The following is a 23,547-nucleotide window of genomic DNA, read 5'->3' on the forward strand; positions in this document are numbered from 1 at the left end:
TAGTCAAGTCCCTTTAAGGCAAGCCATTTTACTCGGCCGCCATCTTTGAAACGCCTCTCAGGCATGCAATTGCAGCTCCTATCTCTTTGAATGGGGAAACATCAAATTCTCCAAAGCTGTTTGCCAAGCTTTAGATTAAATTTCATATTTGAAATCATCAATGAAATCTAACAACAAATGTCTCATGACATAAAAGCAGTATTTTTTCAGGATGTATCAAGCTAATGCGCATGCGCAATCCTAATTGCGCGTCTCATTTCGGAGGCCCGCGTCTGACTGTTTCTATAGGAACCGGAGCTTCTAACGGCAGCTACAGTGATGAGATGACTTTACCAATTGGCGATTGGCTCTTATTTATAAGACGGGACTTATTCCGCCATTTTGCGCGTTGCACTTTCTCCCATTCAAAACAATACGAGTGACTCGTCTTGTGTTATTCTATAGTCTTTGGTCTAGTGTGACCACGGCTTGAGTCGTCTGCCGCTTTAAATGCTCGCGCAGCAGGACGGATTCTGATTGGCTGTCATTGTTTTTATCGTTCATTTTAGCTGGAAACAAATTCGTTCTGAAAGTGATTCCAACAATATCGTTTCTTTGTTCCGTTATCGTTCTAGTTGGGGTGTGGATTCTGCTATTCTTTTATATTTAGAACGAATTTTAGAACTAGGCTATACATTTATCGTTATCGCTCGGTGTGAACGGGTCTTAACTCATTGTTTTCAGCAGGCTGTAGCTCATTTGTGGATCACGTACGTTCATCAAAACCACTGGCCGTTTAATCAGGTACACTTTTCTAATACTGGATAGGACCCTCTTAAACACTCGAAGCCTTCATTCAGCAAAGTGCTAGAAACTTTCCCCAGAGATTTTGCTCTGCGATGACGTCATTCATGCCACAAATCTACCATTCCACCTCAATCCAAAGGTGCTCTATTGAACGGAGATCTTGTGACTGTGGAGGTCATTGGAATACAACGAACTCATTGTGGAACTAGTTTGAGATGACGTATGCTTTGTGCCTTTGTGCCATATCTGTCAGTCATGATTCATTAGGTTAGGCGATGTTTTTCTCATGCACTACCCTTAAAAAGTTTAACTTTTTTTTTTTTTTAAAGAACTTACTCTGTAAGGATGTATTAAGTTTATCAAAAAAAAAAATATATATATATATATTTCTAGTTCAAATAAATGTTCTTTCTATTCATAAAATTCTTTTAAAAAAGTATCATGGTTTCCACAAAATATTACATTTCTAACACTGATAATAGTAAGAAATGTTTCTTGAGCAGCAAATCAGCATATTAGAATGATGCTGAAAAGTCAGCTTTGGTCACAGGAATAAATTACATTTTACGTTATATTCAATTATAAATGTGTTATTTTAAATTGTAATAATATTTTACAATATTTCTGTTTTTACTGTATTTTTTATTGAATAAATGCAGCCTTGGTGAACATAAAAGACTTCTTTCAAAAACAATAAAAGACGTACTGACCCCAAACTTTTGAATGGTACTGTATGTTCTTATTGTAAAAATTAAATTTAAGTCAAGTGACTTTCAGTGCTTTCAACTGTTTATCAGTTTGTGTGTTCCCTGGGAACCGCACAGACGCATGGCCTTATTCATAAAACACAAGCTGAAAGAATTTGTGTACACCACACTTGAACTTGTCTCACTGAATGCTGAAACTGATTAATAAATGATTTACCCAGAAATTTGTTATGCTCTCGCTGCCATTAAGGCCCACTGCAAAAAAATGCATTGTCATGTCATACTAAAATAATACATCAAATCAATTAAGATTGTTTATTTCTTTTTTTAAGACTGTTTTTGCTGTCTGTTTCACAGGCTCCTTTTAGCTGAACATCTGACCACAGAGATCTGACATTTTATTTGCTTTGTTTAACAAAGAAAGATAGAAGAGACGTGACGCAATACAGTATGACCATTATTTCATGGACATCTCACTGATGCTATGGATGATTTTTATCTGATTTAACCCTATAAATTTTACAATTTGTTTATACGCTATAAACCGTTTGGAATATGATTTTTAAATGTTTTTGATGTCTCTTATGCTCACCAAGGCTATTTAATGAAAATACAGTAAAACGTTAATATTGTGAAAATGATTACAAATTAAAATAGCTGTTTTGTAATGTAATTTATTCCTGTGATCAAAGCTGAATTTTCAGCATCATTACTCCAGTCTTCAGTGTCACATGATCCTTCAGAAATCATTCTAATATGCTGATTTGATGCTCAAGAAACATTTAGCTTACCATTAAGTTCTCTTTAACTAAACCCCAGACCAACCTGTTATTTCATACTTTTGTTAAATGTCCTGTAAATTTGATTTATACATAATTTACAGTTGGTATTTCTCCATCATGTACTGAAAAACAAGTCTCAAGACGTTTATGTTGTGAATCAAGGATGCCTGTGCTGGTGCTCTCAGGAAGAACAATCACATGTGTCATGTGATGTTTTCAGATTTTAGCCATTCTAAAATTTCTAGCTTTCTGCTTTCACTATCAAGGTCAGCAGTGTTTTCAGCACGTCATAAGACATGGGGTTCAGTTTTGTTGGTGACGAAATTCTTCCACAGTCTATAAATTTCTGGAGCAGCCACCAAGAGAGACACACTGGCCGCTTCCACATTGGCAACGTCTTCAGCCAGCAGCCACTGCTCAAAGCACTCAAGGTAAAATTAAATTTTTTCCCCTTGTTAGCCTATGTTTATATACGGTGAATGTTGTTTTACCAAGTAGAACTTGTTCCTGGATCAACATTATTCCAATCAACCAATCAGATTTGAGGCATACATGTAGGTTTACAGTTAATGTCAAGTTTACGCTCACAACCAGGGTTCTACATCAGTGTTATTTTTCCTCTGATTTTAGGGATGGGTAAGATTACTATTAGGGGCAGGGACTGGGTTAGGACTATGTTTTTGGAGAAGAATGTTGTTCCAGGATCAATGGAAGATGTTGATCCAGGAACATGTCTTACTTAGCAAAATCACGGCGATGTTTTGGCTCATTTCCACCGAGCGGTACAGTTTGGTACGGTACACAACTTTTGCCATTTCCATTGTCAGAAGTTGTGAATTGTACCCTTATTCCGAACTGTACCATATTTTTGGGACCCTTGCATTGGGGTACCTAGCACAATAGTACCAAATAGTACCGGTACCAAAAGGGTGGAGCTACACTCACTGCAGAATGTTGATTGGTTGACAGAGAATCGTCACTTGCGCGTGCTACAAGGTGAATGACAACACAGTACCTTTGGAACACAACAGGCTTGTTCGACTTCATGCGGTGCCACAGCGATCGGCTGCCACCTGACAAAAGCAATGCATTCTGGTTAGAAAATTTGTCCGACTTTGATCGACGCTACAGCCGCCTTACGATCACACGTGCCATCAAAGTACCACGAGAGCAAAACGAGACCAGCCGTCTAGGTCAGGCGCTGCAGTTGCTTAAAATCGGCTGCGAAAGCCTTGAGGACGACACACTTTATTCTCATTGGTCAGAATCTGTGATGACAAGGACGATGTGTGTTGCGTGTTTTTTCTTACACAAGTTCCTGTATTTAACCAATCTTGATATTGAACATCTGATATTCAAAACATGGGAATTTCAATCGCATCCACTTCTTCGGCTAAAATCAACGCAAAAATCGTGTGGTCTGCCATGAATGACGTTGGTTCAGCACACTATGGAAAGCACGAAGTGTCCAACTTGACGGCCGACTCTGTAGGCTACTTCTCCCCCGCCCGCAACCGGAAGATCTCCCAGCTGGCGGCAGGCTAGTGTAGTTCATCTCTAACAAGCCTAATAGCTGCGTCCGAAATCGCGTACTCTTGAGTAGGTACTACATTTGAATTTAAATTTACTTCACGACCGTTGAAAAAGTACGTTCTATATAGTACGAATGCGTGTAGTATGAACGAATCCAGACGTACTACATCCGCCATGTTGTTACTGTCACATGACCTACCAGCATCAGTTGCGTTGCTTCAACTCCATTCACAAATCCTCTCCCGTGGCCTCATGGGATAGTAAAGTGTCCATCGTATGCACACCAGAAGTAGTAAGTCATCCGGGTAATTTTCACCTACTGTTTTTCGGATACTATGAATTCGGACATACTACTCTGTTCGCATACTATATAGTAGAGAAGTATTCGCTTTCGGACACAGCTAATGTGTATTTTTCAGCTGTTTTTCCTTGCAGCCTTCAGCTTTTGATCAAGCAAAGCTACTGAATGTCCTCCATTGTTGTTTACTGTCACTTTCTTCTTCATGTGGAATGACGTCGATCGCTATTTTCCGGCATACACAACGCATATCAAGTAAGGGTATTGTTGGTGGTGGAAACGCTAGTGTTGTTTCTACATTTAAAGTCTTAAATGAACGTAAAGTGTTGTGAGAAAATGCGTGTCGGATCCGCATCATGTGCGTCGGGTCTTAAAGTGACAGCAGCCTAATAAACCAGCTGCAGTCTGTTGTTAATGTTAATCAAAGAACAAAAGACAAAGAAAAAAATCACTCGCTGCTCTTGACTGAATAACTTTTGTAGCCTTAATAAAAATTAATCTATATTTAATTTATAATATATGCAGTGAAGACTGTGAAGTGTTTGATAACTTTATTCAATTTCTGTATATTTCCTACATGTTAAGCCTGGAACACACCAAGCCGACAGCCGTCGGGCAGTTTTTGTTCGTCGGCCGACTAAGTTTTCTCAGTGTGTTCCGCGCCGTCGGCTAAAGTTGGTCCTCGTCGGCTTTTTTTCCGGGCGATTCGACATGTTGAATCGGCGTCGGAGCTCGTCGGTCAGTTGGGCCATCTGATCATTCTGATTGGCTGTTCAGCTACTGCCACCTGCTGGTATGGAAAGGCATTTCTTCTTACGTAGGTGCAAAACTTGGCCGTCGGGTGTCGAGTGTCGGTTTGGTCTGTCAGGGCAACTTTGGACCCAGACTCTGCCGACGTGAGCCAACCCCGCAGTCTGCTTTCGTCGCCACTAGTTCGTCAGCATCAGCTTGGTGTGTTCCATGCTTTAGATCAAATATTTACTGTCTTTGTGTTGTTTCTACATTAATTTGGAGATTAAATTCGAAATTATTACAATATGAAAACATATTAAAAACGTTAATGTTAGGTGTGATTAATTGTGATTAATTGCAGAAAAATATGCAATCAATTAGTTATTTTCAATCGATTGACAGCACTACTATTGTTATTTCTTCTATTTGAGTAGTTTTATATTTTATTTCTAGTTTTCTGTTCTTTCTTTTTGCTGTTATTTATGTCAAATAATTTAATACTTTAGAAAATAAGATTATGCTAAAAATAAAGGGTTTGTAAAGGTTTGTCCCATTACAAAATGGTTCAGTCAAGGTAAAGGTAAAAGGTCCTACAACCTTTGTACTATGTGCAGTCTTCCATATGTTTTCCATGTCTGAGTTCAAAGAACTTATGGGTCAATATACACTAATTGTACACATTGTATATCAATTAAGGCAAAACGATTATGGAAGATAACACAAAGTAGAAGCCCACACAGTTACACCTGAATCAAAACTATAATTGCACACCTGTTAGAAGCTTAATCTGTTTAGATCAGTTTTAACAGTTAACAACCTGTTTAAAACCGTTTTTTTTTTTTTGAGATATGCATTTATTAAAGTGATAAATAATGGCAATAGGCTAGTTATTTTTTGTCGACGAATCGTCCGATTCTAATTCTGGAGCGGTTTACTTTTGCTATGGTTATCTCGAATGAACGTGACTAACCTTGTGTAACATCTAATTGGCTGCTGCTGTAAATTCGCACTCTATGGTAGTGTTATCTGAAAATACTGTTGATACGCTGATTATGTAATTAGGTATATCACGTTTTGCGATATGATCAGATGCAGGGGGCCCACCAAGCGACAACTTTGTGGTTCGAACTTTGTACGGACTATTTCCTTCACGCTCTCCCTGACGGTCGAGCTCGAGCAATTCACATGTTATATAACATTAAGTTGACAAGATAACAGAAGAATACAAAAGACAAGGAAGATAAGAGTCAAACGGTCCGAACCTGCATCATATTTTCACGCCTGTTAGCAGCTTGATTATATTGGTGACTATTTAGACTAGTTTTAAAAGTTAACAAACTTTTTAAACTTGTCCTACGTAAAATAAAAAAATCCGCGGGAAACTTTAAAGCGGTCTGCTGTTTTTATAACGAACGCAACTTCTGTTTGGGAGCGTCGACGTCAGGTGAAAATCATAAACGTTTGAAAACGCGGTTGAGATGTACCTCCTAAAATATCTAAAATAAAATGTTTTTTTTTGATTGGGTCGCGACTTTATTTATTTATTTTATTTATTTAAACGAGACAATGCGGTCTGTATAATACAACGACGCCTCAGGAGTCATAGATCACATAAAACTAATCAAGTACCAAAGTGAATCAGCGCTTAAATGCGAAATGTGTTGAGAAGTTTCGGTGTGAACATCGTTAGGTACCACAGTGTAGAGCATCTACAGTACATAGATAGTAATTTGCCGTGTTTCTTTTAGGTTTACTGATGAAATTCGTAAAACAAATCAGGACACACTGTGATCTCTCGGTAAGTACAACCTTGTTCCCTTCATCTGCAACGTTGCATGTCCTTGGCAGTAGTATATTGTGCAGTATAAAACAATACAACTTTTGTGAGTGTGCCGAGCAAATGGGTTCATATTACAGTAGTCAACATTTGAAGTGGATCAAAACCTTTAATCAAAGTTGTCCTAAAACCTTCTTAGTACAACTTTGATTAACTTTTTTGATCCAGTGTTTGTGCACTTCAGATTCTCTTAAAATGCATTTAACAATACAAGTAGTGTTCAAAACTTATAATGCCCTAAAAGTGGAATGAAATTTGTGAAACATGTTTGTAGTTAATGTGATGAACTACCTGTGTGAACCTGAGGACTTCATACGTCCACTAAACACCAGGATGACCAGTCATTGATAGTTTTGAGAAAAGCTCCTACAGCATTTGAACGCAGACACAGAAATTTGCTTTGATATTTTATATGTAATGCAGTGGCATTCATACTCATTCATGTGTGGAAAATCTCTCTCGTCTCAGTAAGCATGGCGTCAGTGTTGTCACAGCTGATGGGGGAGTGGATGGATGTTCAGGGACTCCTGATATTTCTGTGTGTGCTGCTGTTTGTGAAACACCTGCGAGATGTTCAGTCCAAGAACATGCCGCCAGGACCCTTTCCTCTTCCTCTGCTTGGAAACGTAATGAATATAGGCTTTAGTGATCCAATGGAGGTTTTCCCAAAGGTATGTATTTTTTTTTTAGATGCATATGGTTATTAAATGAATTGTGTACATTACAAGTCGACATCTTGATCAGGTTGCTGAGAGGTATGGAGATGTGAGCACATTTTATCTGGGGAACAAACCCTGCATACTGCTCACTGGATACGAGACTTTTAAAGAGGCGTTTGTGGAACAGGCGGACATCTTCACAGACCGGCCGTACTTCCCTGTGAACGACAAGATCTGTAAAGGGAAAGGTAAAAATGTACACATCATTACACTTTAAAATGCTCAAAAATATTAAGTCTGTTATCAGTCATAAACTGCTCAACAGTTCATCTTTTTGTTGAACGTAAGTTCAACATATCATCTTGTAATTCTGTTTTTACTCAAGGCATTATATGGACTTTCAGACACAAATAATTTGTTTTATTTTGCTATATCAGTAAAATGGTCTGAATAAAACTGAAATGTTCCAGTGTTGTTGAAAGAAATATCAACATTCTGCTATCATTTTCAATCAGTGTACCAGAGCTGTTGTATAATTGGTAAAATTACCTTATGCATTGGCTACAATAGTGAGCTTTGTGGTTGAAAACATGCAGAACTGTTCATATGTTCTGTAGATTTTTACAGTTATCCTGCATTTAATTTAACATGAGAAATTGAATTTTCCTGTCTCTCTTGAAATAAAGAAGTTCATTCATTTAGTACTATGAAAACATATGGTTTCAGAATTCAAAACTCCCATGGGAGTTCACTCTTGTGTTACGCATCACGTTTGAGCTTCTGCTAGAACCAATGAGGTTCATTCTCGTGTTACGCAGCACGTTTGAGCTTCCTCAAGAACCATTGAGGTTCATTCTTGTGTTACGCAGCACGTTTGAGCTTCTGCGAGAGCCAATGAGGTTCATTCTCGTGTTGCGCTGCACGTTTGAGGTTCATTCTCGTGTTACGCAGCACGTTTGAGCTTCTTCAAGAACCATTGAGGTTCATTCTTGTGTTACACAGCATGTTTGAGCTTCCAGAAGAGGTTTGTTCTCACGCGTCAAGCAGGTTCGGTTGAGCTTCTGTTTATGTTTGCTGATCAATGTTTATATGTGAATAAATGCCTAAATTCAATCTGCTCATATAAAGCAATCGAGTCTCTTCATAAAATTTGGACTAAATCACTCAATTCATATGGATTAGTCTTACGATCTCTTTATGAACTTTTTGAAAAGTTCAAAGTGGTAGTTACATAGCTGTCTATGGAGAGACAGAAATCACTCAGATTTCATCAAAAAGATCTTCATTTGTGTTTCAAAGATGAACGAAAGTATAATGGGTTTTGAATGACATGAGGGTGAGTAAAGACCTTAAAGGTTTGTGTGGCAGATTTCGGCACAGATTAAATTGTTACTGTCAAAGTGTAACAGTTTTGCAAAGTATAGATATCGAAGGATCAGGCAACGCAAATATTGGAAACAACATCAAATTCGCAGGCTTTGAGTATTAACTGTTACCAATTTCACTTGCAAAAAGGGTGTTTACATAGCCTCAAGGGAATATGCTTTAGTAATCATAGATTTTGCTTTTTTTATCTCTTTAAATGTAGGTCTGATCTTCTCCAGTGGGCACATGTGGCGTCATCAGAGGCGCTTTGCTCTGGCAACACTGAAGTATTTTGGTGTGGGCAAGAAAACTCTAGAAAACTCCATCCTGCAGGAGTGCCGCTTAGTCTGTAGTGCTTTTCAAACCAAGCAAGGTCCAACCAAGCACCATTTCTGCATTAATTCATACATCTGAACAGGCTACAAGTACATACTGCTCTCTACAGCAGCCGTAACCATTCTTTCTTTCTTTTGCTGTCCAAGGTTTGCCATTCGACCCTCATCACATCTTGACCTATGCGGTGGGCAATATAATATGCAGCCTGGTTTTTGGCTACAAGTTTGAGTATGACAACCATCATTTTCATGAGCTGTTGCAGTATTCAGATGACACCTTCAAGCTTCCCATCAACGTCTGGGGCCGGGTACGAGACCAAATGTACCTTTTTCACAGACTATGATGTTTCCATAGTTATTAAAGTGCTCCTATTATACTATTTTAAAAGCTCCTGATTTTGTTTTGGAGTCTCTTAGAATAGACATGATTTCAAGGTCAAAAACACTTTATTTTTCTCATAATAAACATTTGCAGCATCACCTTTTTCTCACAGTGTCTGAATCGGTTCGATAAAGGATTCTGTCTCTCTAAACCCCGCCTTTCCGAGAGCCTACTCTGCTCTGATTGGTTGAGATGGCTCAGTGTGTTGTGATTGGTCAACCGCTTACAGTGCATGTCGGAAAATTTTAAAGACATTTATAACCTATAATACTTTGTTCTTTTCTTTTACTATTGGAGCAAAAGTGGATGCAAAAATTCTGTTTGTTGTAGTTTCCTTTTACCACTAAAAGTTTACCCAACTATGATGAATGTCTAAATTGTAATTTGTAAAGACCAGGAACATGTATTTAAAAAAAAAAAAATGACCAATTTTGATTTTGTTGACTTCACTAAGCAAGATCAATGATACTGAAATCTTTTATTTTTTTCTTTTTCTGGTCAGTTATTTCAGTACATGCACTAAGATGCGGAATTTACTTGAAAAAATAAATTTCTTTATGGCAAAGGTTTATGAAATCCTGATGACCAAATGTATTTGTCCCTCAACAGTTGTATAACACATTTCCCGCCGTGATGTCCTTGCTGCCAGGAAAGCACCAGACTGCGTTTGCCAACCTTTCCAAGCTTAAGCTCTTTTTTCAGGAGGAAATCAGGAGGCACAAAGAGGACCGAAACCCATCCAGTCCTAGAGACTACATTGACTGTTATCTGGATGAAATTGAGAAGGTAACCGGTTTTAGAAGATCCTGGCATAATGATTTCAGAAAATCATTTCAGAGTTTTTGTACACTGATAATTCATGTATTTCAAATGAAATCAAGTGAAACAAGCAAAATGCATCCCATATTTTACTTTCCTTTTACCTTTTTGTCTCTGTGTTTAACCCCTCTTTCTGTCCATGGTTGAATCCTCTCTCATCTTCCCATAATTCCTAGTGTAAAGACAGCGAGGCAGAGTTCACAGAGGAGAATCTGATCCACTGTGTGTTGGATCTGTTTGGAGCCGGAACAGAAAGCACTGCTAAATCACTCAGCTGGGCTTTACTCTACATGGCCAAGTATCCAGATGTGCAAGGTGGGCCGCTCCGCTCCTGTGACCTACTTGTTAGGCAAATGTGTCCACATGTGTACTTATACTCTGCATGTTGACTTTCCATAGAGAAAGTCCAGTCTGAGATCGATCAGGTGATTGGACAGAAACGCCAGCCGCTGATGGAAGACAGGACACATCTGCCGTACACCTACGCTGTGATGCATGAGGTTCAGAGGTTCGCAAATGTTCTTGCCTTCATTCCACCGAGAGTTGCCAGCAAAGACACCACAGTAGCAGGATGCCTCATTCCAAAGGTGAGTCAAAAAATACTATTTGTAGCATATTTCAAAATCAAAATTAAGCATAAGTTTTTTTTTTTCTCTCCCAAATTTTGCATGAAAGTATTTTTTTACTGCTTTCTCAATGATTATTTTCACTAGCTACTGCATTACATTACTGTACAGGATTTAAACCGGCACAAATTCAAGGATTATGGAAGAATGTAGAGTAAGTTTTTCTTTGAGTTAACCCTTATGCGTCCTTAAAACTGAAAAAGATAAAATTTTTTTTTTTTTTTTTTTTTTTTTAGCCAGCTGCATAAATTTTGGCAAAAGTGTGTATTTTTATTTATTAATATTTCACCATCATTTCCTTTAATAAATCTATTTTACACTAGAAAGAAACTGAATGACAGAAATTATACTGTACTGCAAATCTCAAATCCTAGTGCTGTGTATCAGTAAAGATTTGCTGGGATCTAATGAGAAATATTTGACACTGCGCCCAAACAAAATCTTGCTGAATGCTAATTTTTTTGAGATCTCAACCTCAAATTTGGAACACAACTTTAGATTTATGGCTCTGATTTTCTAGCAGTTTTTTAGTTCAAGAAGTTTTATAAAATATATATTGTTCATAAATCATTTTCATAAACTACAACCTCTAACTTATTTGTTTCACTTTAACTTTTTTAACTTTAACAATCTGCCAAGGGCCTCTTAAAATGAGACCCCGAGCTCCCAAGCTTCAAATTTTTTTGAGTAACTTTTAAAATAAGGGTTAAATTTGGTAAAAGTACAGATTTAAACAATATATTGTAGCCATAACATGATTCTATTCTGTTCTTACAGTTCCTTGTGTTTTGTCATGTGACAGGGCGTGATGGTGCTGCCGATGCTGAAGCCAATCCTAGAGGATAAAAATGAGTACAACACTCCGAATGAGTTCAATCCTGCACACTTTCTGGATGAAAATGGCAAATTTTTGAAGAGAGAAAACTTCATCCCCTTTTCAATAGGTAGATCATAAGGAATATGCAATATATAAACTATAACTAAAATGTATATCAGCTTATTAAGGCTGCATTTGTTTGATAAAAAATACAGAAAAAAACAGTAATATTGTGAAATATTTTTACAATTTAAAAGAACTGTTTTCAATGTGAATATATTTTAAAATGTAATTTATTCCTGTGATCAAAGCTGAATTTTCAGCATCATTACTCCAGTCTTCAGTGTCACATGATCCTTCAGAAATCATTCTAATATGATGATTTGCTGCTCTAAATGAGATTTTTATAAAGTTTACCTTGGCTTTACTGATCCAGTCTGTGATTCCCAGGTAAACGGATGTGTCCAGGTGAACAGCTCGCTCGTATGGAGCTCTTCCTCTTCTTTATCTCGCTGATGCAGCGTTTTACCTTCCTGCCACCTGAGGGACAAACGCTGAGTCTCAAAAGGACAGTTGCCATCGCTTCTGCTCCTGAACCTTTCCATATTCGTGCTGTGCCTCGATAATGTGACATGATTGCAACCTAAAATAAAAGAATCAGCTCATTAAACCACACTGGTTGACTTTCTCTGGTTACATGAAACGCTTGTAGTTACGAAAATGGCATTTTTATTTTCATTCCATACACAAGGTTGTTTATTTGATCTTGCGTATATTCAGGCTACTTTTTCCCCATTTTAATAAGGGACTGTCCAGATTGCTACTCTGTTGGGTTTTTGTATTGGGTAATATTGGCCGTGTTCAAAATCAAAAGCAGTCGACTTTGCTGCACATTCAGGCAATGAAATAAGACCACAAGAGTCTATCTAGGGTGCAACGCATCTTTTTCCATTAACAGCCATTAAAAGTAGCTTTATATTCTGATTGGGGCTGTTAGTTATTAACATTTCTAATCTAATTCATTACACCATGTGACCATTAATTAATCGCACATCAAATTACCCCCAAAAGATAATTTAAAGTCATCATTGTGTTAAATGAGAAAAGTATCATATACATTACAAAAAAATAGCTTTAGAAAGAAGTAATATATTCGATTCAACATAGATTTTATTACACGATCTTTTAGGCTTATGCCATGGGGGTGAGTAAATGATGACCGAATTTTCATTTTTGGGTGAACTATACCTTTAATGGTTTTTTTTTTTTTTTTTTTATTAATATGGAATATGAAATTATCTTTTAATGAAATGATACGCTAAGTAACAAACTAAAACTGCCAGTAGGTGGCAGTAAATGTCTTAATGAGCAAGTCATTGAGTCATTCTTTTTTTTTTTTTTTTTTTGGGTGAACTAACTCTTAAAGAACATTAAGTGTACTTAACTGTGCTTTTTTTAGACACCATGAATATGAAGTAAAATGTGCTTTTAACATACTATCTCTGTATTAAAAAATTTATTTAGTTACCACTTGTAGTACACTCAAACCTATCTTTCTATGTCCCTATACGGTTCTATGAATATGCAAATTAGCCCCGCCTCCACTCACTCACACCAGTCCAGAGATCCAGTCGTTGACGTGATTGGTTACAAGGTAGTTTGTGACATAAGAAACACCAGCGATTTCAAACCACGGGTTTGAGACTGTCTTTAGATCACTGCAGTTTTAAGGAGAAAATACTCAGCAATGGTGTCGACTTATGAATTTGCACATGGTTTGTCTTAAAGCACATTAAAAACACCACATAGACAGATATAAACAACATTAAAAACTTGATTTTCACCACAGGGGGACTTTAACAACCACCATTTTCTTACACAGCTGCTCTAGTTTCACATCTCTTCTTGCACTCTGTGGTAGTAAAATAGCCTCCACTTAAATCAATATTTTACGTCTGTGTATTTATTTTATAAGTAACCTTGTAATGCGATAACAAGGACCGTTATCGCAAAACAAACTGTCAGAGTAATACAAGAGCCTGTTTGGGGTTTAATATGGGGTCATTTTGCCAGGATGGTTGATGGTACTTGACACTGATAAAAGGCATCAGTACACACTAAAGAAAGATGAACATGGGAAAAAAACATGATAGGACCCCCTTTAAGTAACATTGCATGTCTGCTACTGCAGAAATAAACCATACACTCACGTTTTCTTTTTAATATTTTAATTTTCTAATTTTTGCATCATTCTAATCTAAGTTTTTAGCTCCATTCAATAACTTTTGCAATAAATTTCTGCTTCATTATTCTAAACAGAGGAACCTGAAGACTGAAACATCACAGTCCAACATAATCACAGCTTTCTGTCAGTTAGTGGCAAAGGCAGTTGATCACAAACCGGTGTGCAGCACACGCCCTTCCACTTATTGACCGGGAATGAGACTGACACTTCAGTTCCACATGTTCTCCTGCATTCATCCTGGATGACCGTCTTGACCCCATGATCATGGCATGACCTCAGGTTTCTGCAAGGGTTGTGCTGACAAACTGGCTTGAAGCAGCCGCACACCTGCCGTCCACACGCTCCACTGCACTTACAGTCATCCTGGATGACCACAGCCTTACGACCACAGCATGTCTCACAGCTGCATGGGTTCTTGTGAACAGGAGCGCAGAACTTCACTTTGCTGCAGTCGTCTGACTGTAGTTTAACAACTTGGAAACGTCCGACTGCACAATAGTTGTTGATGGACGACTTATCACAAGACATAGTGTGAGCTGAAACAATAGAAATGATAGATTGATGAATAGCAAGAAAATACACAATGGTTATCTTTTAAAATTTACAAGAGTTGAGTTGAGTACTTACATGTGTTCAGTCTTGAGTTTGTGTACTCGTAGTAACTCTTCTCTCGCTCTGATGTTCCTCTCCTCTGCAGCCTGGTATATATTCACGTCTTCATCTCCACCCCATCCACAGCTCAGAGATGAAGAGTGTGAAGAATTTCTCCATCTCATGCCTGGGAGGGAGAGTTTAGTGTTTATGATGAGTCTCACTTATTTAATTTTAAGTACAGCATTAGTGCAATCTTGACAGCGTTACATAACAGAGAATGTCATTTTTTTATCACAATGGGAATGGATGTTTACTTAAGTTAAAAGCAGTTTAATGAGCGGCACGTGTGGAATCTCCATGTGATGCAATAGTAAATAAAGTTCCAAACTAAAGAGCATTTATTCTCAAACTATTATGTTTTCATACTGTATGCATGTAGAAGATTTTAGTTGGTTAAAGGGATAGTTCACCCAAAAATAAAAATTATCCCATGATTTACTCACCCTCAAGCCATCCTAGGTGTAAATGACTATCTTTTTTCAGTCAAACACGATCGGAGTTACATTAAAAAATATCTTGACTCTTCAGAGCTTTATAATGGGAGTGAATGGGGCTCACGATTTTGAAGCCCAAAAATAATGGATCCATCCATCATAAGATGACTCCAGGGGGTTAATAAACGCCTTCTGAAGTGAAGCGATGTGTTTTTGTCAGAAAAATATCAATATTTAAAACATTATAAACTATAATCACTGGCTTCCATGTACGCGAGTCGAGTTCCGGCGGAAGAGTGACCTCTGACCCGACGTATGACGTAGGAGTAGCGTAAGCTTAGATGCCTCTCGTGGTTCAAGCAAATATGGCTGGGCAACAAACTCGAGCTCATCCGACATTTCTCATTAAAAATTCTCGTTTTAGACTTCTAATTCTTGACGGGCGTTTTGTTTTGCTCTATCCTCTGAGCTTCCACGTTTGTCAATACGTCATGCATTGGGTCAGAGGTCATTCTTACGCCGGAACTAGACTCGCGTACGGCCATTGCCAGAATCCCATGATTATAGTTTATAAATGTATAAATATGGATATTTTTCTTAAAAAAAAACCATCGCTTTGCTTCAGAAGGCCTTTATTAACCCTCTGGAGCCGTATGGATTATTTTTATGATGGATGGATGCATTTCTTTGGGCTTTAAAATCTTGGAAGCTTGGAAGAGCCAGGATATTTTTTAATATAGCTCCAATTGTGTTCATCTTAAAGAAGATAGTCATATACACCCAGGATAGCTTGAGGGTGAGTAAATCATGGGATAATTTTCATTTTTTTGGTGAACTATCCCTTTAATTTGTGCTTTAACCTTTTACTTCTCTAAGGTCAAAGCTGAGGTATATTTTTACTTCTTGTTAAACCTTTCCCATTATCGCTGAAATGACTCACACTTTCATTTATGTAATGCTAAATACACATACATAAACAATCTTTTTCTCTTATGTAACACTAAAGATTGCAATACTATTGTATTTAAGTTTAAATAAGTGAGACTATTCTAAACTCTGAACCCGCCCTTTTATGAAACAGAAAATTCTTCAGCTCTGAGATGTGGATGGGGTGGAGATGAAGATGTGATTATATATACCGGGTTGCTTGTGAGAGAAAAGTCAGAGCAAACGAAGAGTTGCATCCAGTGAGACTCTGAAAACACAGATACACGAGTCGTTATTCAAATACAATCAGGAAAAAGGACTGAAAATGTAAGTATTCAACTTAGAAAATCAATCCATTCAAAAAGCTGATTTTCTCACAATCTCTCCTTTCAATTGTTTCAGCTCACACTATGTCTTGTGATAAGTCAGCCATCAACAACTGTTATGGAGTTGGACGTTTCCAAGTTGTTAAACTACAGTCAGACGACTGCAGCAAAGTGAAGTGCTGCGCTCCTGTTCACAAGAACTCATGCAGCTGTGAGACATGCTGTGGTCGTAAGGCTGATTGCAGCTGTGGTCGTAAGGCTGTGGTCATCCAGGATGACTGTAAGTGCAGTGGAGCGTGTGGACGGCAGGTGTGCGGCTGCTTCAAGCCAGTTTGTCAGCACAACCCTTGCAGAAACCTGACGTCATGCCATGATCATGGGGTCAAGACGGTCATCCAGGATGAATGCAGGAGAACATGTGGAACTGAAGTGTCAGTCTCATTCCCGGTCAATAAGTGGAAGGGCGTGTGCTGCACACCGGTTTGTGATCAACTGCCTTTGCCACTAACTGACAGAAAGCTGTGATTATGTTGGACTGTGATGTTTCAGTCCTCAAGTTCCTTTGTTTAGAAGAATAAGGGAAGAGTTATTGTTGAATTTTAACATTTAATGTAACTGGACAAATTAGGCTAAAAATACAAAGAAATAACAAATGACCAATAAAAACTTTAAAAAGAAACTGTGCGCGTGTGGATGGATTATTTCTGTAGTACTAAACATGCACTTGTGTAACTGAAATCAAATATAGAGATCAGCACAGAATGTGGTACTGATCAATATTTTCACATTTTAATATAAAAACTTTAAAAAAGGACACCCAAGACTAAAAGAATCTGCAAAAATAAAATATATATATGTGTCTAGACTGTGCTATCTTAATTAATTGAGTTGGTTTAATATTTTATAACACACCCCCTTAACAACCACAATATTAGAGAAACATTAATAGGCCTACAACCCTGAATACACTGTAAACAGACCACAAAAAATCATATTCAATATGAAAAAGCATCAAAACATTGTTCCTTTCACATCTTTCTCCAGAGGAAAACTCGTTATTCGACACTCAGTTTAGCAAACATGGTGATTAGCTAAAGACAAAAAAGAAGGAAAACGACTAAAAACCGATCTGACATTGTAGCTGAGAAAAAAAAAAAAAAAAAAAAAAAAAAAAAAAAAAAAATATATATATATATGCGCTAAAGAAATCAGTCATTTTTAAACCAGAAAACTTTTAGAAATTAACAGTAAATAGTAATTGTGCTACAAAACTTTTTTATTTAATTGTTTTAATTTTATATAGGCCTAATTTTCTTTCTCGAAATGGTAAGCTATTTCATTCACGCACACCAGGGTCTGAAATTAACCAGAGGATTCATTCTGTTTGCTTCACATGCCATCCTTGTTGATGATGAAGAGTGACTGGATAAATGGTAGAATGAAGCATTTTGACTTAACAAGCATTCTTGATATTAAACATGACTAGTTCATTAACTGCAGACTTGAGTCAGTAAAGACTGATAGCTGACTTACAGCTCCATAATATTATTTAAAATAATTACATTATTATGTTCTGCATCTGTGGCTTTTCAATGAGGCTACAAATAAGATTATGTAAAATTTTATTAGAAGTTAGAACAAATTATTATCTTTATTTTGATTTTGTTTTGGTTTAGTTATATTTCTAATTTATGTTTATATATAACAACAGGAGACTATGCTATGGACGACGTACAGTAATAGACAAATGCTTAACAACTCGCATTCATTTTTAATTAAATTTAATTTTAATCTAGATGACAATGAATGGCATTGTGTTATACTCTCATTACTTCTCATTAAACCTCCCTCCCCATCATTACTTAATTGACACAATTTGCTTATGTAACAATGTGAAGATTGCACTGATGCTGCGTTCATCCTAAACACTAAACTGTCCCTCTCATGAGATGGGGAATTCTTCACACTCTTTAGCTCTGAGCTGTGGATTGGGTGGAGATGAATACGTGAATATATACCGGGCTGCAGAGGAGAGGAACATCAGAGCGAGAGAAGAGTTGCTTCCGACAAGAGCCTTTCAAACACAATCAAGAAAAACGACCAAAAACATGTAAGTATTTAACTTTTAACATGCACTTAATCCTTGCTTTCAGAAAACAGGCATGCAGATTTTAGAGACTGAACAACTTACCGTTACATTCTAGTACCTTTAAAGGGGAACTATTATGCCCCTTTTAACAAGATGTAATATAAGTCTCTGGTGTCCCCAGAATGTGTCTGTGAAGTTTCAGCTCAAAATCCCCCACAGATCATTTATTATAGCTTGTCAAAATTGACCCTATTTGGGTGTGAGCAAAAACACGTCATTTTTGTGTGTGTCCCTTTAAATGCAAATGAGCTGCTGCTCCCGGCCCCCTTTCCAGAAGAGGGCGGAGCTTTAACAGCTCACGCTTCGGTTGCTCAACAACAACAAAGCTGGAGAATCTCACGCAGCCAAAATGAGGATTGTCAGTAACGGTGTTCAGCCTTACATTGTTCAAACCGGAGTCGACACTGATGGAGAGACTCAGGAAGAAGTTACAACTTTTAGAATGAAACTGGACGTTTCTGAATGGTTAGTGGATAAATTTATGTAGTTGCTGTGGAGTTGATTCAACTCATCGACTAGCATGTGCCGTCATGCTAATCTTTTGTGCAAAACCCATATGGACGGCCACTATACGTACCTGTTTGCCAAACAGAGCCATACACACCAGGCTAACATTTATGATTGCTATCAAATGCTGTGAATGGTCTAATATTTTCACTCGGACAGAAACGCTCCTTTTTTAGCAATCGAGCTTGCCAGGGTCAACTTGCAGGCTATCCAAGCTAACAAGACTGTCTGTGCAGCCAACGACAGAACAGTTAGCATGCTTTGCTCGAACTTTTACCATGGCGTTAGAACTGGTACACCGTTTTCGATTGCGAAAACAAAATGGCGCGGTGGGTGAAAACGTGCAGGTTAAGGGGCGGTAATTTTATAATAAGATCCCCTTCCTACATCACTAGGGGAGCGAAATCTGAGCGGCTCGTTTTTTCCACATGCTTGCAGAAAAATTACTGGGTTGTCCTTTTTAACATTTTCTGGGTTGGTAGATGCACTGGGGACCCGATTATAGGACTTAAACATGATATGTCCTCTTTAACAGTGCAATTCAAGATTTGTATCACTAAAACTCTGTAGCTAAACCCTTTTTAAAAGTTAAACTAGTAGAAAACATGGCTTTATTGAATGACCAGGGTTCCAATGTTTTTGAATAACTACTTAAAGACAGTTTTGTCTTGCCATTTATTCTCACACACTCTTTTTGTCTTTTTGTTGCAGCTCACACTATGTCTTGTGAAAGGTCAAACATCAAGTGTTGCCCGGTCGGACGTTTTACAGTCACTACACTGGAAGATTGCAAGAAAGTGCCATGCCGCATGCCAGTTTGCAACAACCCTTGCAACCACATCCCATCATGCAGCGAATGTGGTTGTAAGAGCAACTGCAAGAAAGTGCCTTGCTGCATTAAACCTTGCACTAAATCCTGCAACTGTGTCCCATCATGCTGTGATTATGGTTGTAAGGGCGACTGCAAGAAAGTGGCATGCAACAATCCTTGCAGTAACCCCTGCAACTACACCCCACCATGCCTTGATTATGACTGTAAGCAAGTTGCCTGCAAGAATATCAAAGATGACTGCAAAGGCGTGCCACTATGCGGAACCAAGGCGATCGGGCGTATTCCAGTTATCAAACTCGATTCAGGAGATTCAAAAGAGGCTTTCTGCAAGCCGGTTTGTGAGCGCAGCACTCTGATGTCATGCCGTGATCAAGATGTCAAGAATGTTAGCGGTGACTGCAAAGGCAGGCAGCCGTGTGGAAACAAGATGATTGGGCGCTTTCCAGTCGTCAAACTGGATTCAGAAGATCCGTGCTGCGAGCCGACTCATGCCTTTGCAATTGACAACATGATGTGATTACTGTATGTTGGATTGTGATGACTGCAGTTAAAAATGTTTCAGAAAGTTATTGTTTTGCTTGATTATTCTCTGCAACACTGCTGAAAGTGCAAATGAAAAATAATGATGTTAAAATGAAAATGTGTATATGCATTATATCTGTAGTAATAAATCAACCTATCTATCAACCAAATACATATAGTGTTTTGTGTTCCAAATTTCACTACTGTTTGTCAGATGCTCAAAATTCATGATCTTGGGATATTCCTGCACATCAATGACTCTTCTCTAAAATGATATGAACAATATAACATAACATCACAACATTTATTTCCATCAAGGGGTGCATCAATTTTTGATCAAGATCTTGCATTGACAATGCAAGAGTCGAGCACTATGTAAAGTCTCCTCCAGCACATCCCAAAGACTTTCAATGAATTTAAGGTCTGGACTCAGAGGTGCCAATTCATGTGTGAAGATGATTCTTCATGCTCTCTCCCAACCATTCATTCACAGTCTGAGCCTGATGAATCTTGACATGGTCATCCTGAAATATGGCCATGATGTGTCTTCCTACATGGTTGTTTAAGAAATGAAAAGCTACACACTCCATCAATTAGGGTTAGAAGAACTGTTGCCAAATATATAACATGCTAGAAACATAATAATCACAGGAATAATGATCAAATCATAGACTCTTAAGTATTTGCCTATTTAAACCCAAGCATGCAACAGTGCATGTTTGTAATCATATTACTGATAGGCAAACAATGTGTAATTTGGTGTGTCTGTTAGGTGAGGAATTACTGTGTCAATGAGACATTCTGTTTGCCATGTAGATGAATGCCTTTTTCTTTTTTCCAGAGGATTAATTCATTTACTGGAGCCATTTGCAACACATTCCATCTTTAATACCTTGATGGTTTTGGATTGAAAATTCACGCTGATGGGAGAATTGAAATAAGCTGTTACAATTAACTTGTGAGACTCATCCTAAACACTAACCTCTCTCTCATCAGATGGGAAATTCTTCACACTCTTCAGCTCTGAGCTGTGGATGGGGTGGAGATAGAGACGTGAATATATATCGGGCTGAGCTGGAGAGAAACAGTTGAACAAAAGAAGAGATCAACTTCACAATCGCTTTATTAATTCTTTCAGATAACACGTTAAGGACATTCAGAACTACAACCATGTAAGTAATTAACTTGTTTTATGCTTGTGTGATCTGATTTTATTTTGCATATTGCTAAAAAAAAATTGGTAGATTTTAAAGATTTGTTCAGGTGAAGCACAGGAACATCTTTAGAAGTCCATTGTGTTTTTCCCTGATTATGTGAAGAGGTAATCTATGCATTTATCTGTATATGTCTTTATAAGTAACTGAATTGATAAACCTAAAAGCAATAAATATGTTCTGACAGGATTAACAAAAAAGATGCGGATCCTTAATTGAGTTTTTTGTTATGGAAGTTTGTTTCGGCCACTGAATAAAAAATAAAAACGGTAATTGTGACTTTTTTTTCTCGTAATTGTGAGTTTTCATCTTGCAATTCTGACTTGTTTTCTCACAATTGCAAGTTATAAAGTCAGAATTGTGAGATATAAACTCCCAATTGCGAGTTATAAAGTCAGAATTGTGAGATATAAACTCGCAATGCTGAGAAGAAAGTCATATCCTCAGAATTTTTTTCTCGCAATTGCGAGTTTATCTCACGATTCTGAGAAAAGAAGTCAGAATTGCAAGATATAAACTCGCAATTGCGAAAAAAAGAGTCAGAATTGTGAGATAAAAAGTCGCAATAATCTTTTAAATTGTTTTATTCTGTGGAGGAAAGCTTGCATATTTTGTTGCTAATATTCGTTTGAGGGTTAAAGAAGTTGAGAAAGCCGGAGACCTGTATGGAGTTGAGAGCCCAATCTCAACAGACCCCAACAACCTTCTTTCAAATGGCTGATTATGTGAGTTTTGTTTTTGATCAATCACTGATGATTAACTAATCATGTATTCTTGTAAAAGGTCATTCAAAGCCATTATACTGGAGTCAGAAAAGTGTACGGAGGCAGGCAGTGTATCCGTTTGCGAGCATTGCTGTTGCAATCACCTCAAATCGAGTCAAAAATCTGATGACAATGAGCATGTTGCCACCAGAATTATGAATTATTGCACAGACTCGTGGACACATGTGGAGCCTGTGGTGAATGGTAAGAGGTCTTTGAAGTGTAATGCATGATGTAAGATGTGTTTTGATCTACATCAGCCAATTATATGCAGTATATCATGTAATGAATTTGATTAAAAATTCTAATGAACTGACTGCCCTACTCTGATCATTAACTGTTTCCTATTTCACAGGTCTGCCATTGCAGGTGTGTTCTGTTGACCTCATCAAATTCAGGACAGGACAAAATCGACGAGAGCATCACACGGATCGTTATCTTAGCGATCACCTCATCATCCGTAGAGGACAATGTTTTGAGATGTGGATTGAGCTTTCCCGACCTTTTAACCCAAACTGTGACCAACTTCACCTGGAGCTGAGACTATGTCAGTTTAGGCCTTTAGTTAGATGCCATCTTGATACCCAACCAGATGCATTCTGACAACCTAAAGAATTATACACTGCCTGGCCAATGTTTGGATTTAAATAGGAAAATACTTAAGAGTCTATGACTGGATCATTATTGCTGTGATTATTATGTTTCTAGCATGTTATATGTTTGGGAACAGTTCTCTAACCCTAATTGATGGAGTGTGTAGCTTTTCATTTCTTCCAGACCTCGTCCAGGCCTTAAATTCATCGAAAGTCATTGGGATGAGCTGGAGTAGACTTTACAGAGTGCTCGACTCTTGCATTGTCAATACAAGATCTTGACCAAAAATTGAGGCACCTCTTGATGGAAATAACTTCACAACATTTATTTCTATCAAGAAGTGCATCAATTTTTGGTCAAGATCTTGTATTGACAATGCAAGAGGTGAGCACTCTGTAAAGTCTACTCCAGCATATCCCAAGGACTTTCAATGAAATTAAGGTCTGGATTCAGAGGTGCCAATTCATGCTTTCTGAACCATTCTTTCACAATTTTAACCCTGGTGAATCTTGGCATTCTCATCCTGGAATATGGCCATGAAGCATCTTTCTACATGGTTGCTTCAGAAATGAAAAGCTTCACACTCTATCAATTGGGGTTAGAAGAACATGCCAACATGTTAGAAACATAATAATCACTGCAATAATGATTCAGTCATAGACTCTTAAGCATTTGCCTATTTTAGCCCTATATTTTCAGCC

The 23,547-nt window shown here is 37.7% G+C and overlaps 1 protein-coding gene and 1 long non-coding RNA gene across 9 annotated transcripts; one reads left to right on the plus strand and one right to left on the minus strand.

Moving 5' to 3' along the window:
- The first annotated feature begins 2,584 nt into the window (after nucleotides 1-2,584).
- Nucleotides 2,585-12,348, plus strand: LOC127505504 (cytochrome P450 2J4-like). 8 transcript variants are annotated; one of them, XM_051881094.1, is made up of 11 exons: nucleotides 2,585-2,706; nucleotides 6,587-6,636; nucleotides 7,144-7,346; nucleotides 7,420-7,582; nucleotides 8,923-9,072; nucleotides 9,182-9,342; nucleotides 10,026-10,202; nucleotides 10,412-10,550; nucleotides 10,635-10,822; nucleotides 11,664-11,805; nucleotides 12,129-12,348. In XM_051881094.1, the coding sequence occupies exons 3-11, from the start codon at nucleotides 7,149-7,151 to the stop codon at nucleotides 12,302-12,304; spliced, it is 1,494 nt and encodes a 497-aa protein (XP_051737054.1). In that variant the 5' UTR covers nucleotides 2,585-2,706; nucleotides 6,587-6,636; nucleotides 7,144-7,148; the 3' UTR covers nucleotides 12,305-12,348. The 8 variants fall into 8 exon arrangements, with proteins under 8 accessions (XP_051737054.1, XP_051737055.1, XP_051737059.1 ...); XM_051881095.1 differs by lacking the exon at nucleotides 2,585-2,706 and adding an exon at nucleotides 5,642-5,854; XM_051881093.1 differs by lacking the exon at nucleotides 2,585-2,706 and adding an exon at nucleotides 5,876-6,282.
- A 1,604-nt stretch (nucleotides 12,349-13,952) lies between these two features.
- LOC127505042 (uncharacterized) lies at nucleotides 13,953-16,398 on the minus strand. The gene is made up of 4 exons (XR_007927543.1): nucleotides 16,317-16,398; nucleotides 16,151-16,206; nucleotides 14,551-14,701; nucleotides 13,953-14,459 (listed from the first exon to the last, which is right to left on the minus strand). It is a non-coding gene; the product is annotated as an uncharacterized LOC127505042 (long non-coding RNA).
- Nucleotides 16,399-23,547: the final 7,149 nt, after the last annotated feature.

Source organism: Ctenopharyngodon idella, chromosome 22 (assembly GCF_019924925.1).
Source record: "Ctenopharyngodon idella isolate HZGC_01 chromosome 22, HZGC01, whole genome shotgun sequence".
Lineage (NCBI taxonomy): Eukaryota > Metazoa > Chordata > Actinopteri > Cypriniformes > Xenocyprididae > Ctenopharyngodon > Ctenopharyngodon idella.

Coding starts and splice junctions, on each gene's coding strand:
- LOC127505504 (XM_051881094.1), top strand. CDS start 7,149: ATGGCGTCAGTGTTGTCACAGCTGATGGGGGAGTGGATGGATGTTCAG. Junction 7,583..8,922: donor CAAGATCTGTAAAGGGAAAG/GTAAAAATGTAC, acceptor CTTTAAATGTAG/GTCTGATCTTCTCCAGTGGG. Junction 9,073..9,181: donor TGCTTTTCAAACCAAGCAAG/GTCCAACCAAGC, acceptor TTGCTGTCCAAG/GTTTGCCATTCGACCCTCAT.